The sequence below is a fragment of the Myodes glareolus genome, chromosome 1 (genome assembly GCF_982192425.1).
Source record: "Myodes glareolus chromosome 1, mMyoGla1.1, whole genome shotgun sequence".
NCBI lineage: Eukaryota > Metazoa > Chordata > Mammalia > Rodentia > Cricetidae > Myodes > Myodes glareolus.
In genome coordinates, this window is record NC_142026.1 from 77320179 (window position 1) to 77336697 (window position 16519).

Consider the following 16519-nt stretch of genomic DNA (forward strand, 5'->3'; position numbering starts at 1 on the left):
AACCCCGAATTTAGCCTGGGGCGCCTGTGTGAATAAACTACCTCTTGCTTTTGCATCCAGTGTGGACTAGTCTTGGTTCTTGGGCGTCGTGGTCCCTGAAGAGAAAAGACTTCTAGTCGGAAAAGAGAAAAAGAGAAAGAAAAAGAGAAAAAAAGAAAAGAGAAAGACTTCTAGTCGGAAGTCTTTCAGGAAGCCCCTGACGCAAGTGGAGGGACTGGTCCCCCGATAGGGCGGGGACACTTATCCGGAAACAGAGGTTGGATGGATTTAGCTGATTGGCTGCGTGTTAGAAGAAGGATGGAGAATGGGCGGGTTTAGAGAAGTGACGTAAACGGAAGCTGGGACTAAATTTGTGTGAGCACTGGAAAGTGGACTACGTAGGCGAAGCCACAAGTGTCAAGGCCCCTTGTCTGTCGTTGCACCGGGGCCTGTACCGTGGGGAATCGTGTTGTAGTCTTGGGTGCGGAGGACACGGCCAGGTGTCGCGGGGACGCGAAAACTCCCCGGAGCCAGTGTCGCTGCGCAGGGCGGTCTGGGAAAGTCAGCGCAGTGGCGGTCCTGGACCTTCCAGGTCAGAGGAGCTGCGGGGCTTGGACACAGGAGGGAAGGGACCAGAGATGCGAATTTAAGAACTGGAATAATCCTGTTTTACTCCCATTATTGTCTGATGCCAAAATATTCTTAAGAACACTTGAGTAGAATATTTGAATGTATCTGTTGATGTGTGCAAACGCGGTTCTGTTAGCAATTGTGGAAACGACAAAGCTATTGAAATTTACAATCGTGCATACTAACTTACGTGTCATATACCTCTTCTCTCTGCAAGAGATTGGCATATAAACCTGGGGACTTTATTTCCGATGAACTTTTAGTTATTAATCTGAAAGGGACGCCTGAAATTTTCGTTGAATCTGATTTTTATTTTTTATTTTTTTGCGAGTTCCACAAGTACGGTTGTAAACATTAATCGTTAAAAGTAAACTTTATTTATCATTAAGTTTTCATCGTGAGATATGCATTCTGTGCTGTAAATACAGTATTCTGAAAAGTCCTTGCTGACTTGATGGCACACATCTTTAATCCCAACACTCAGAAGGCAGAGGTAGGTGGATTGCAGTGAGTTGGAGGCCAGCAAGATCTACATAGTGAGTTCCAGGACAGCCAGAACTCCATGGTGAGTTCTCAAAAAAACAAAGGAAGCAAAACAACGACAAGAAAAAAATAGACAAAGAAAAACGAAATGTTTCATTGTGCATGTGCTGAGTTTGTAATGTTGCAACTTAGAGCCTGAAAAAGCACAGTATGCTGTTTTAGTATCAGATCACAGTATTTCTACAGTTATAAACCAAGTGGGGGCGACACATGCCATTAATCCCACCACGGGGGAGGCAGAAACTGGTGGATCTTGGAGTTCCTTGCTAGCCTGGTCAACAGAGTGAGTTTAAGGACAGCGAGAGTGACAGAAAGAAACCCTGTTTGGGGAAGAAAAACAAAGAAAATGAGAAAAAAAATTAAAAGGTATTATAGTGACCTCTGCTGCCACCTGGGGCCATGGTGACATCCCAGCACCAGCTGCTTCTAGGAACCATGTCTGGATCCATGGTTCCACCATTGCCTGGGTCTGTATCCCATTATTTTCACCAAAGGCCACATGAATGTCCCATATATAGGTTTCCTCAGGACATCTTTGCAAATTTCTCTGCCAGTGTTTGACCTGTGTGTGAATGAGTCTCATTTCTCACAGAGTAAAGTGCAGATCTCAGATGAAAAAAGAAAAATTTCTAAGAAATTTCTCCCTTCTTTGTGTGTATCCTTTTGGGAACTGTAAGACATTGTAATTTTTGGTTCATGATCAGTTCTGAACCTCACTGTGTATAACATTCTTTTCCGAATCATTCAGTACCATTTCTGCCCTGAGTTTTCACTGAGCTGTGATTGGACGTGGGATTCAAGTTACAGTAACTAAAAATGCTATGTAATTATTTTCGATATCCTGACACTGCAGGACAGTTAGGGAATCACTTGTATGATCCTGTATTTCGTTTTCTCTTCACCTATTGAGCACAGCATTGTGTTAGAAATCCAGGTGCTTCCTGAACAATCTCTTTCTCATGTGTAGGGGGTTAACTGATCACCCAGACCTGTTCACCTGTGCAGCAGAAAAAAGGGCATGGAAGGAGAGAGGAGACAGTAGCTAAGGTTCCAGGTATGTTGGAGAGATTGAAGAAGTGGTTTGAGTGAATGTGGAAGTGGGACGTGAAATCAGTTTCGCCACATTCTATTTTATTAGAATTCAGAAGGCATCCACTAAGAAAAAATCTCAGGGTTTTCCTATTGTAGGCATGAGAAGACTTTCCACAGAAGAATTGATAGTGGAGGCAAGTTAAAATTTTATGTGAATAAGCATATGAACGCTGTCTTTACTCCACTCACCTCACTGATTGTTTCTTCATACTGTGGTCTTAATATATTATAAAATAATGGAATAAATGCCTCTGGTTTTATTCATTTTTTTCAGAACTTTAGAGCCTTTGGTATTCTAGCATATTCTCTACATTTTAGTGTTAATGTCTCTGTTTCTGAAAATAATGCCAACAAAGTTTTGATAAGAATCAGGAAATATATTTATTGACTGTTAAACTCCATCTGTACTGTCTTCCCATGAATATCTCCTATTGTCTTTTAGGAATTAGTATAAATATTTAGAATAGAATATTTAGAATAGAAATCTTTAGAATGTAGTAAAGGATTTTACTTGTTTACTACTTGTAGGTTCTCCTCCAAGACCTCTGACTTCACTAGCACCACCAAAACTGGCTAGGTTTCCAGTACTGGGCATGATTTCTGTTTTGTTGAAGGTCTTACGTTCTATTAGAAGCTGTTGGTGACCTTGAAGGTATGTGTGACACTCTTGTACCCTTGGTGCTATCGTGCAGTGTAGATCAGTGCTGTGGTTCATCCGTATCATAGCTGGGTAGGACTGTTGATTGGCTTCCTCCTCTGTATGTTTCCTTCTGGTACCTTGAAAGCTAGTCCCCACAGTGCAAGCTTTAAGGTCATATTCATTTGGAATTCTCTGGGTTTTGTGTCTGAAGTACATGAATTCTTCAACATTAGGTACTCACCTTATACTTTGGGAAGCCACCATGGGCAATAGTCATAGTGTATAATGATTTGGGAGTCTTATGGACAGCTGTGACCAACAGCTTCAAAACAGACTTCTCAAGCCTGATTTTGGTGGTTTTGTTAGAAAATCTATGGCTCTTGTGAGGAGCATCATCAGCTCAGATGGGAAATTTTCATTTATACTTTAACTGTATTTGTATTCATGCATTTATATGTATCATAGGCATTTTTGTAGATGGATAGTAGTATAGTTTCTTATGATTGTTCCGGACTTCCCTTTTCCATAATTCCCCATAATTCAATCCCTCCCCTACTTTTCCATTTATCACTTTAGATCATTTATTCCCTGTTAATTCTGTCTCCCCACACCCCACGGTGGTCTCCTTTTACTTTTCTGGTTGCTGCAGTCACTCTAGGTTGTATACTCACATTTGAAGATTTGGAGCTCGGAACTTCCTATGAGAGAGAACATGCAATGTCTGTCTTTCTGGGTCTGGGTTACCTCACTCAATATGATCCTTTCTAAGTCCATGATTTCAATTTCTTTATATCTGAATTGTATTCCATAGTGTATGTGTACCACACTTTCACTGTCCATTGGTCAGTTCAAGGACATTTAGGTTGTTTCCATTTTGTAACTATCGTGAATGAAGCAGCAATGAGTATGGTTGAGTAAGTAGCATAGGATCTGTTTAGTAGAATGTTAAGTCCTTTGAGCATATGTTAAGGAATAGAACAGCTGGGACGTGTGTTGAATTTATTTAACCTGAGGGTTTATTTAATTGATGAGTCTCTATTTTAGTTTCCAGTGTGGCTAGTTTTTTTGTTCGTGGAATTTTTATTTCCTATGGTTTTGTTTTTATGTTGTTGCTGGTTGTATTGTTCATAGTATTCTTCCTTTTCTTTGAAAATTGGTGATTTGCTATTTTGTTCATGGTTGACTACATCCCAGTTCACATGAAATTTATTATTTCCCATGTTCTCACAGATTATTCCTCTGACTGTCCTGTGTTTGTGTTACCTCTAATTTATTGTTGGCAGTGCTGCTTTAGTAACATCGTTTGTATTAATTCGTGACTATCTTGAAACACACTTATGTCTCCATCAATTTTAAGGAGTAGTTTTCTTTGTGCAACAAAATGCTTGATGGTGATTTCCTTTTCAAGCTTCAAATGTTGTTTTATGCTACTCTGTCTTTGGGATCATTGATGAGACATCTGGTAGAATTCTGTTGCTTTGGTCTTTTCATGTGGTTGGACATTGTATTCTAATGACTTTCAGTATTAATTTTTAACTCTTCCTTTTTGACCTCTTGATTTAAAAGGGAAGCAAACCATCTATCTATAATTCATTGTTCCTGGAAGAGAAAATCAAAGAAGAGAAACAATAAGAAATGGCTAATTCTCCAACAAACATGCCACAGGTCAGTGGTCCTTTCTATCTAAATATGTTTTGTTTTCATATATTGAAAGCCTTTGGTTTTCTGCTTTTAATATTTTTTAATTTTATTATGAAAAATGATGCAAACAAACAAACAAACAGACAATATCACTCACTGAAATTAAGCAGACCCAAAGACTATACAACTCAGTGTATTTTTATATAGGCACAGTAGTCAGGGGGTACAGAAACCTTGGAGTCTTACATGGGATTTATTTTATATTTTCACAGTCTAATATATTTTTATTTACTTATCCACCACCAAAACTCCAAAAACCTTTGATACAATTAGAACTAGGAAAGTACTTCACATTATATCTTTTTTCATTATATCCTGGTCTTCATTACCTTCATTTAGTCCCTGATCGTTTGACCTTTTCTGTTCTCTTTTCTCCGTGTTATATTGTGGCCCCATATACATTGTTTCTATATACATATGTTATTGGGTAGATTCTGCATATGAGCATAAAATGTGGTGTCTTCTTTCTAAAAGTGGATGGCTGCCTTTAATATTACACATTTTGGTCTGTCCATTTTCCTGCAAATTTTTATTTTATTTTTCTCTTTAGCTGAATTGTACTCCATTTATACAATTTTAATTATCCATTCATCTGTTGATAGATTAATTGTTTGATTCCAGTATTTTTTCTTTGGTGATTAAAACAGCAGTAAACATGGGGTAGAAATATCTTTGTAGTGGGGCGTGTTGTTCTCTGGATATATGACCAGGAGTGAAAGAGCTGGTTCATATGTTATTTCTCTCATTTTTTTCAATAACTTTCATACTAATTCCTACAATGGCTGTATTAATTTGCACCATCTAGTCCATCAACGGTGAATAAGGATTCCTTTCTCTCCATATTTCCTCCAGCATTTATTATCAGGTTTGTTGAGGACAGCCATTCTGCTTTGGATGACATAGTATTTCCAAGTAGTTTTAATTTGCATTTCGATATGACATTTTTTTGGATCCGGAACACTTTTTTGAATGTTTCTTGGCCATTTCTTTTTGTCTCTTCACAAAGTGTCTATTCAGTTCATTTGCCCATTTGTTAATTGTCAGTTTTATTTTCTTGCTATTTAATTTCTGTCATTCTTGCTAAATTCTAGGTATGAGCTCCTATCCGAAGTGTCACTGGTACAGACTCTCTCCCATTTTGTGGGTGTCTGTGTGCTCTGATTGTTTCCGATGATAAACCGAAACTCTTTATTTTCATGTAGTCAGTCCCATCTGTTGACACTTGGGTCAGTTCCTGTGCTGTTGGTGTTCTTTCTAATCAATATGTCCTTGCCCATGCCAATATCCTGATGGATATTCCCTATGTTTTCTAGGTTTTTGTGTTTCTGATTTTAAGTAAGGCTTTTGATACATTTAGAATGGATTTTGTACAAGGTGAAAAATAAAAATTTAATTTCATTCTCCTGCTGGATCCCAGTTGAACAGCACCACTTGTTGAAAATACCATATTTTTGTAATGTATCTTTTTGTCTCCTTTGTCAGATTTTAAGTAGGCATGGGTTTCTATTTTCTTTTTGGGTCTTCTATTTTCTCATCCCCCTTTCTGATTTTATGATAATACCAGGCTATATTTACGAGTACAAATTTATAATATAATTACATAAATCCTCACTTACATCACTTTTCTCATTTTTCTCCTCCCCAGATTATTCCCATTCGTCACGCCCGGGACAAATATCTCACATGAACTTATGACCTTTAATTTAAATATATTTCCACATTGACTTATGAACAAAAAATATATTGATATCTAATTGCTGTAGAAAAATGGACTACATCCTTATATTCTGTTGAATAAGGGTTCATGTGCCATGCAATCTCTGTTTGTGAGATCTGTCCCATTTTCTTGAATCATGGTTATAAAAGTGCATATTGAGACACATGGATGTTTCCATAACATCTTAGAAATGTAGGGAATTAAAAGAGACTAAAATCCTGATTCTTAGTACTAAATAATACTTGCTTCCTGATACTAAAGTTTCAACATACTATATAATACAGAACGTGGCACAATCTGTGTGACTTGATTTTGCCATGAAACTGATGTTCTTGAGTGTAGATTCAGATTGTTGTAGCATGAATAATAAAAACCCAGAGACAGATATTGGAGTTCAACCTGAATATCAGAGCAGCAAAGCAGCCAGCCACTAGAAGGACCTTTTACCTCTACCAAATCTTCAGACCGAAGGGGCGAGATCCTGTCTCCACAAATCCTCAGGCTCCCCACTCCACTTAGTTCTTGTCTCTTTCCCTTTATATTCCTCTCTTGGCCCAGTCATATCACTCTTGTCTCAACCTTTCTAGTGCTGGGATTAAAGGCATGTGATCCCAACTGCTGGAATCACCTTTGTGTGAGCTCTGTTTCTTTTTTAGACAGATTTAATCTTGTGTAGCCATGGGTGGCCTTGAACTCAGAGAGGTCCATCTGTCTCTGTCTCCCAAGTCCTGGGATTACAGGTGTGTGTCACACTTCCTGGCCTGTATGACTGACTAGTGTGGCTGTTTTGCCCACTGTTCTTCTAGCAAGCTTTACTTATTAAAATACAAATAATATGCGACTATAGATTGATTTACATTGTTGTCTATTTGTATTTCTTTTTGGTGTTTAATATCATGGTAATGATGGCGTTCCCATGTGCTTGTTGACACCTGCTATCTGTTTATCTCAGAAGAATTGCTGCTCACATCACACACTTGGTTAAGATGCTCAGTGTTAACTTGCTAAACTAGAAATATCAGTATTCCTTTGTCTTTTTTTCCCCCAAACAGCATTCCTCTATGCTTTTGGGGTTGGACTCATTGTGTAGCATTATGTGGAATGCTTGAGAAAAAAATGTCTTGAGGTCATTGACTTATTGATGTGCTGAAACAATCACATTTGATGCAGAAAGAACATTCCTCATGTTTATTAGTTTGCTTTAATGCCTTTCTGTTTAATTGTTTACTCTCTATGTCTACCTTAAAGCTGCAGTGTTTTAAAGTGGAGATTTTAGATATGGGCTTTGACCCGAGGTTTACATTAATTCAATATTCGTGACAGGGACACAATATGTCACTGGTTTGCATTTTCATAGAAATAACAGGAGAATCACAAACACTCTAACCTAAAATCTGCTAGATAATATAGCATAAGTACTGAAAAAGAACACATAGAGTACTATCAAATTTAGACACAATAGCTCACATTTTCTCCCGAGCCATTCTTCTGTACTCTGTTATATTTGCAAAGCTCTGAAAGTATCTGTAATTTGCAGAATTTAATATATCTGTTTACTTGCATGAAATCTATGTCATTTTGTTAATCCCATTGATGAGAATAAGACCACTACCACAAATTTGAAGTATTCTTGTTTTTTTTTTAATTGAGGTGCACCCACGAGATGGCCAGCAACTCCTCCTTAGGTTGATGAGAGCAGCCCCAACTCCTCCTTAGGTTAAAGAGAACATCCCTGAGCTCCGAGTCCATCTTTTGGGCCCCTATCAGGAGTAAAGTCACAAATTGTTTTTATAGAAGGGATACAGTGGAGCAATAAGAAAATAAAAAAAATCTTTTAAAAAAATCAAATAGTCACTATGTAATTAGGGAGGGGTAAGGGAGAGTAAGGATATTCTCAAAAACAAATCAAGGTCATAGATTGGTATTGGGGGAAGGCGCTAGTTCGTTTCTCAACCATCTTGACTCGAAATAATCACATAGAAACTATACTATTTAAGTCATAGCTTGGTCAATCACTTAAGTGTATTGCTAGCTAGCTCTCATATCTTAAATTAACCCATTTCTATTATTTTATATTTTACCATGATGCTTGCGGTTTTCTGACAGGGTTCCAATGCATCTGTCTTCAGCAGCGGCTACATGGCTTCTCCCTGATTGCCCATTCTCTCTATATATCTCTTTCAGCCTGGCTTAACTCTGTTAAGTCATTGGCTGAAAGCAATTTTTTTATTAACCAATAGCAATAAAATATATTCACATCATACATCACCTCCCACATTAGTTTGGGGAAGGTCAGGATCCAGGAAACAGCGCCCCTCAACTTTCACAGTAAATAGAAACTTAATTTTAGAACTAGAGCGTAATGACTCCTGCTTTCAAAATGAAGGTGGGCAGCTTTCTCAGCTTCTGAATGAATCCACAGTTATTACACTTGCATGTACATGCTTAGCTATAACTTAAACAGTATTTGATTAGATTTTTTTTACTCCTTTCAGTTTTTATTACTCTTTGTGAATGAAGTGAAATATTCTTCAAAACTTCTAAAATTGTCAGAGTTGTCTTATGTATGTGCTTAGGAAAATTTTAGATAGTATCAAATGTGGCTGATGTGGATTTTTTTTTTTTACCTGCTTTGTAGTGGCCCAAATATTCTTATAAATAAATTAATTTCTTGGAATACTTGACCTAATATGTTAATATTAAATGGAAAGTATTCAGTGTTATTACTATCTTTCTTACTATGGGAAAAAAAGTAAAATCAGTCACATATTCTGCCTCCCATACTTACCCCTTTGCTATTTAATGGTGTGGCATTGGACCTAGAGTTTACACATCCCAACTAAGCCTGTTAAAATAAAGGTCCAAGTACAGACAGGATTGATTCAGTGTCATGTTTCCTCATCACAGAGTTCCCTTCTGAGACATGTCTGCTATGATCCTATGTAACAAAATACACCATTCATGACAAATAGTTAATGATGTCCCAACTGTAAATGTCTGCTATTTCATGTATACTGCTTGTAAGATTATTCTGCCATCCTGTTTTCACAGAGTTAAAAAAAATTCATTATAGAATGTGACCATATTTGAAATTAGGTTTTTCAGTAGTTGTCTTTGTTCATTTGCATCCTGTCTCAGTATGTTCTGGAAAGCACTTTTCCCAGCATCATGTGATCAAAATGTACGTTGTGTTTCAGGGTCTGTTGACTTTCGGAGATGTAGCTGTGGACTTCCCACAGGAGGAGTGGGAATGCCTGGATTCTACTCAGAGGGCTTTGTACATTGATGTGATGTTGGAGAATTACAGCAACCTGGTCTCTGTGGGTGAGAACATTTTGCTTATAGAATTCTTCATTCATCCTTTGTATGTACTAACTTCATAGGTTATAAACTCTCTGTTAAACTGTTACTGAAACTACAGGAGACTAGGAAATTTTGATAGTAGAAAAGAACTTTTTCGTGGTATTTACGTTTTTTCATTTTCTGTTTTTGAGCACCCTTCATTTAGTTTCCAAGGTGCATTTATGAACTCAGTAGCGTAGAATATTTCCACCAGATTCTTAAACCTCCATGTCCTTTGTAGTTGTTTAGCAGTGACTATGAGAATGAATCACAGAATATAGCAACCCCACATGGGAGTTTATTGTTAGAGGGGTAAGGGGGTGATGGAGGAGGGTTATCTGTCTATTGTGTTATTTTCATTGGTCAATAAAGAGACTGCCTTGGCCCCTTGATAGGACAGAAAATTAGGTAGGCGGAGTAGACGAGGAGAGTTATCTGTCTATTGTGTTATTTTCATTGGTCAATAAAGAGACTGCCTTGGCCCCTTGATAGGACAGAAAATTAGGTAGGCGGAGTAGACGAGGAGGGTTATCTGTCTATTGTGTTATTTTCATTGGTCAATAAAGAGACTGCCTTGGCCCCTTGATAGGACAGAAAATTAGGTAGGCGGAGTAAACAGAACAAAATGCTGGGAAGAGGGCTATGAGCCAGACGCCATGGAGCCAGCCACCAGGTCAGACATGCTGAATCTTTCCCGGTAAGCCACACCTTGTGGTGTGATACAGATTAATAGAAATGGGTTAATATCAAGATATGAGAGTTAGTCAGTAACTAACTCTCTAGAGATAATGGGCCAGGCAGTGCTTAAATGAATACAATTTGTGTGTTGTTATTTCTGGGACTAAGCTAACCGTGCGGGAGCTGGGCAGGATGAAAAGCAGGCCTGCCCGCAGCTCCTTTCTACAAGGGGAAATTTGTGACAGTCAGCTGTTAAAGAGAAGTAGTACAGAAGAGAGGGATGAGAAAAGTGCATGTAGAACTTGTTTATAAAGGGCCCCTTTTTCATACCTACAGAGCCTTACACAACACGTCACACATGACATAGTGACATACGACTTTGGGCCCCTGGGCTGACTAAGTATTTGCCTGAATGCTGGCATATAGATTCTGCTGCCTACAGGGGACTGGCCAGCTTAATGCCTAGATTCTAACATTCCCATTTTTGTTTATTATTAAAAGGTGAGGAATTAAAAAGCATACCAGGTAGGGCAGTGATGGGGATGCCTAGTTCTCAAGACTGCTTTCTGCTGACATAGGGCGTGTCAACCATCTTTGGGGGACCTGAGAAAGACTGAGTGCTGGCCATATCCTGGGGTAGCTGGTGTTTTCGCTGCCATCCAGGCTGTGTGGAAGTGTTTGGTGTTTCTTGGACCTGGCGAGATGCTGTCATAGCAGAAGATAAAGTTAAATTTAGGAAAAAAATATTTTCTTCCGTCCTGGTAATTGAAGGAGGGGGGTGTCAAGACCAGGGATAGGTGGGGAGACTTAGGCTGTCTATTGACAGTACTTATCTAGAGTGCATCTTACCTGTTCTAAGAACTATAATAGTAATATATAGAGAGAAATCTGGAACATGTTTTATTCTTTTTTAAAAAATTATTTATTTATTTATTTATTAAAAATTTCCACCTTCTCCCCTCCTCCCATTTCTTTCCCACTCCTCCACTCCTCCTCCCCTCTCCTTTTCCAGTCCTAAGAGAAGTCAGGGTGCCCTGCCCTGTGGGAAGTCCAAGGCCCTCCCCACCTTTATCCAGGTCTAGGAAAGTGAGCATCCAAACAGACTGGGCTCCCAAAAAGCCAGTACATGCAGTAGAATCAAAACCCAGTGCCATTATCATTGGCTTCTCAGTCAGCCCTCATTGTCAGCCACATTCAGAGAGTCCAGTTTGATCATATGCTCATTCAATTCCAGTCCAGCTGGCCTTGGTGAGCTTCTATTAGATCAGTCCCACTGTCTCCATGGGTGGACACACCTCTCGCGGTCCAGACTTCCTTGCTCATGTTCTCCCTCCTTCTGCTTTTCATCTGGGCCTTGGGAGCTCGGTTCAGTGCTCCAATGTGGGTCTCTATCTCTATCTCCATCCATCGCTGGATGAAGGTTCTATGGTGATATGCAAGATATTCATCAGTGTGGCTATGGGATAAGGCCAGTTCAGGCACCTTCTCCTCTGCTGCCCAAGGAACTAGCTGGTGACATCTCCTTGGACACCTGGGAACCCCTCTAGAGCCAAGTCGCTTGCCAACCCTAAAATGGCTCACTTAATTAAGATATCTTCTTCCCTGCTCCCATATCCACCCTTCCTCCATCTCAACCTTCCCATTCCCCCAAGTTCTCCCTAATCCTCCCCTTCACCCTTCTCTCTCCTCATCTCCCCTTTCCCCCCAACCCACACCCACCTCTGTGCTCCCAACTTTTGCCTGGCAATCTTGTCTACTTCCAATATCCAGAAGGATAAATATATGTTTTTCTTTGGGTTCACCTTCTTATTTAGCTTCTCTAGGATCATGAATTATAGGCTCAATGTCCTTTGTTTATGGCTAGAATCCACTTATGAGTGAGTACATACCATATTCATCTTTCTCAAATCATGTTTTAAAAAAATTACCAATTAGCTTTTGTCTTTACAAACCTTAAATCTCTTGTTTTTTCCCCATCACCATGGCATCACCTTAACACTCAGGAGACACAGATGGTTGATCTCTGAGGACTGTTAATAGTACAGAATTGTATTGAAATCTGTTTTGTGAGTCTTCTATTTTTTTTGAGTCTTGGGGTATGAATGTCTCTGGGCTGTTGTGTCTTATGACTCGAGCATGTTTGATAGTTTTGTGACTCCAACTCTGTGGCTAACAGCTGATAGTCCTGTAACAATAACTGAGTTGTTTGATTAGAAGTTTTGAATAAGTCATTGGTGATACATAGACAGGAGATCAATCGAAGCAGGTTTATTAATATAAACAGGAGAACATGGATCAGCCTGGGGAAGGAAGAGGAGTCAGGAAGGAAAGCATATTGGATTCCCAATCTGGCAGAGTACAGTTGTGGGGTAAAGCCTTATTCTTCTGAAATTGGGATAAGGCAGTTGATCTTGGTGTTCTCTGAAACTTAACGGAGCAGGATCCTGTCAGAGTTGCTGTGTATGAAGAAGGATGAGTTCGAAGTGGAGCGGTAATGGGTTTGAGATGAGATAAATGAATGCAAAGAGGAAGGCCCTTAATCTGAGTAGCTGTTGGAGTTACAAGAATTACTTTGCAGGGGCCGTGCCATTTAGGAGAAAGATGTGTGGGGCATTGGTCTGGGGGAGAGAGAAGGACCTGATCCTTAGTTTTGATCAAAGATAGACAAAAGTTGTACATAGTTGCGGTAGAGAGTAGTCACTAAAGTTCCATAGATGGGAACAGAGGTGATAAAGTAAATGCGTGAAGAGGTGGTCAGGGAGAGCCGAGAGTTTAGGTGGGAGACTGGGGGTTAGAACTGGCTGCCCATACATGATATCAAAGGGCAAGATGGAAAGAGGTCATTTGGGGAGAGCCTGGAGCCTGAGTAAAGCAAGAGCTTTACTCAGTCATGGGGACGTTCCTTTGACATTTTAACAAGAATGTTTTTAAAGCAGTGGCTAGTTTGTTCTATCTTTCCTGAGGACTGGGGGTGATATGAGATATGAAAAATGCCAAGGGGTGATGAGAGATTTAGATAGTTTGAGAGTTCTGAAAAGTGAATTCAGGACTGTTGTCTGACTGAAGAGATGCTGAAATGCCAAACTGGGGGATAATCTCCCTGAGAAGGAGGTCAAAGACTGAGTTCTCTTGTTAGAGGGTGGAAATGCTTCTGTCCAGCCTGAGAATGTATCCTCTAGGACCAGGAGATATTTATCTCACCTGACTGTGGGCAGGTGGGTAAAATCAAGTTGCCAGTCAGTCCCTGGGAGGGAGCCCCTGGCTTTGTGAGTAGGAAAAGGGAAGCTACAATACCTGGAATCATGGTCTGACATCTGACAAGTTTTACAAGAGACAGTAATAGTTTTTAAGAAATGCAAGCCATTAGGAGTGGGCGGGAGCTGAGCCTTGACCAAATGAGATAGAGCCAGACTATTAGGATGAAAGAGCTGTTATAAATGGGATAGAATTTGTTGAGTATCACTGGGTGATTGTTTAGATGTGGGTTGTAGAGTATGGAGTCCCTGTTTTGGGTAAGGTGAGTCTGGGCTGGGCCTTGGAGGGCTGCAGCTCTAGCTGCCTTGTCAGCCTGGCTGTTTCCCCTAGAGGTAATGGAGCTCTTGGTTTGATGAGACCAGTATATAGCTTTGGGGAGATGGGAGGCTTTCAGCATGGCGATAATCTGACCTGAGTTTGGTATGGGTTCTCCTTTTGTTGTAAGTAGCCCACACTTGTAACATGAGGGCTGGCTTGTTGGGGTTTCTGTTCCCACCTGGTACCCCACAGCCGGCAACTCCCAAGGAAAATCACACACAGGACTCCATAAGATAGTCTCCCGCATCATTTCCCTCTTTTTTTTTTAAACAAAGGAAAATACCCATAGTCCATTTGTTGGGAATGTGGGCATAGTATTCCAGGCTACTTCCTGCTGGTTGGGAGCACTGATAATCTTATGGGGACCTAAAGAAAATTTAGAGTTATAATCAAGTCCTAACTGGAGTATGCTGTGAGTCTTGATCATCTCAGGCAGCAGTCTTTGATCTGTTCTGGATGTAGAACTCAGGCATCCTGGCCGTCTGTTCCTACCAGAGATTTCTCGGGTGGTCTTCCTTGTTCAAACTGGATTTTTCTTAACTCAGAATGAATCCACAGCCTCTCATTTTCTGTGGAAACAAAAGTAAAATCTCTTCTCCAAAGTATCATATCTTTTGACTTCAATTTTGAAGCCAAGGTATTTTCAAAATACCTGTCTTGGATTAATTCAGCAGCATTTATAAGCAAATATCTTTTAGCAGTGTTGCTCCTTGCTCAGCATTCAAACAATTTAAAGAGAGCATAATAGCATACAATATCAAGATTCTCTGTGTATTTTCCATCTTTATGCAGCTTTATTTTAACCTCTATTTTTTTATTTTTACTTTTACTTTTTGAGACAGGTTCTTTGTATATCTTTGTTCTGAAATAACTCTGTAGACCAGGCTGTCCTTGAACTCACAGAGATCTGCCTGTCTCTACCTCCCCAGTGCTGGGATTAAAGGTATGTGCTACAACACCTTGAACTCAGAGATCTGTCTGTCTCTGCCTCCCAGGCATTGGGATTGAAGGTGTGTGCTACCACACCTTGAAGTCACAGAGGTCAATCTACCTCTACCCCTTGAAGTTACAGAGGTCAATATGCCTTTGCCTCCCAGGCACTGGGATTAAAGGTGTGTACCACCACACCCTACTGCTCTCTTTCTTTTTTATTTTTAATGACTTTAACCTTTAACCTGCATATATTCTTAATACACTGTAAACCATTGAGAGGTTCTCTTCCTCTTTGAATCTCTCTTTTCTGTATATCTCTCCTTTTTTCTGACCATATGAGCCTTTAAGAAGCGGATTGAAGTCATGGCTTTGTAGGCTGGATCTAGCCCATTCCTTAGCTTTCCAGCATCATGGCAGAGGGACCGCCAGAGCCATTTTTTATTGTCACAACTCTACAGTGTTTCAAGGTCCCTGCCAGCAAGCAAGCTGCAGCATTCTGCTCACAGACCACACTCAGTTGGACCGCCTGCCTGAAAGTCAGAGTTTGCCCTGGCAGGACGGCCCAGAAAGCTGGCATTTTAAAACAGCACAGCTTTTTTCCTGCTACAACTGACAACCAAAAAGCATTCATTCAGTTTCTCGTCAACACCATTTATGTGTTTCGTGGCAGGACCTCTTAAAGGAGCTGCAAAGTTTTGCAGCTAAAGCTGAGTCAGGAAGCCTCTCTTAGATGAGAGCGCTTGCTTGCCTCTAGCAAACAGAGCAGACCCGAGAAATTGCTGCTACCAAGAAACCATGCATAATGCTGTTATTTTGTTCTAGAATTACTTCCCAAGCTGTCTCAGGCTTAATGTGGATACAGCTGTCCACATGTTGACACCATATGTAACATGAAGGCCGGCTTGTTGGGGTATCTGTCCCGCCCGGTACCCCACAGCTGGCAAGCCCAAAGAAAATCACACACAGAGATCTCTATAAGTTATAAAGCTGATTGGCCCATTAGCTCAGGCTACTTATTAGTTCTTATAACTTATGTTATATAAGAACATAACATTCTTATGTTATGTTCCTTAACATAACATTCCATTGTCCTTATCTACGTTAGCCACACGGCTCAGTACCTTTCTCGGTTGGGCAGCTTACATCTTTCCTCTCTGGTGGTCTGGGCAGAACTACAGAGGGAGCTTCCTGCTTCCCAGACTACTCCCAGTCTCTTTGCTCCACCTCTACTTCCTGTCTGGCTTTCCCGCCTACACTGCCTGCCTGGCCAATCAGCGTTTTATTAAAATATGATTGACAGAATACAGACAATTCTAAAAATTGCAAACAGTCTTTGAGTATTTTGTGGAGGTCTGGCCAGAATGTTGTACAAGATGTGCACCATTTCAGCTAACCAAGTTGGGATCATCTGTGCAGCTGATACCTGAAACAGGACTTGTAGTAGCACTATCAGTATCATAACGATATCATAACGATATCAACCGAGTGGAGTTGTTGTTATGGGGGGTCCCATCTTCTTCCTGGAAACTTCAAATGTCAGTGCAGGAAAAACTCATTGTTCATTGTGGAAAACTTAAACATTAATTATATAGACATAGATAAACATATATTCAATGAAAGGTATGATAGACATATTCAATGAAAAGTATGATAGATATGAAGAAAAGTAAAGATGTTTTCTAAACTCATAT

The 16519-nt window shown here is 40.0% G+C and overlaps 1 protein-coding gene across 3 annotated transcripts in view; it reads left to right on the forward strand.

Moving 5' to 3' along the window:
* Positions 1-330: 330 nt before the first annotated feature.
* Positions 331-16519, forward strand: part of LOC125411829 (uncharacterized) — a 29640-nt gene continuing 13451 nt past the window's right edge. Inside the window, exons 1-5 of one of the 3 annotated variants that reach the window (XM_087910380.1) lie at positions 332-571; positions 2120-2206; positions 2773-2896; positions 4451-4549; positions 9500-9626. In XM_087910380.1, the coding sequence (XP_087766506.1) occupies positions 4520-4549; positions 9500-9626 (157 nt within the window). In that variant the 5' untranslated portion in view covers positions 332-571; positions 2120-2206; positions 2773-2896; positions 4451-4519. Of the gene's footprint in view, positions 572-2119; positions 2207-2772; positions 2897-4450; positions 4550-9499; positions 9627-16519 lie in introns of all 3 variants that reach the window. The other 2 variants (XM_048452233.3, XM_085691171.2) reach the window with 2 other exon arrangements.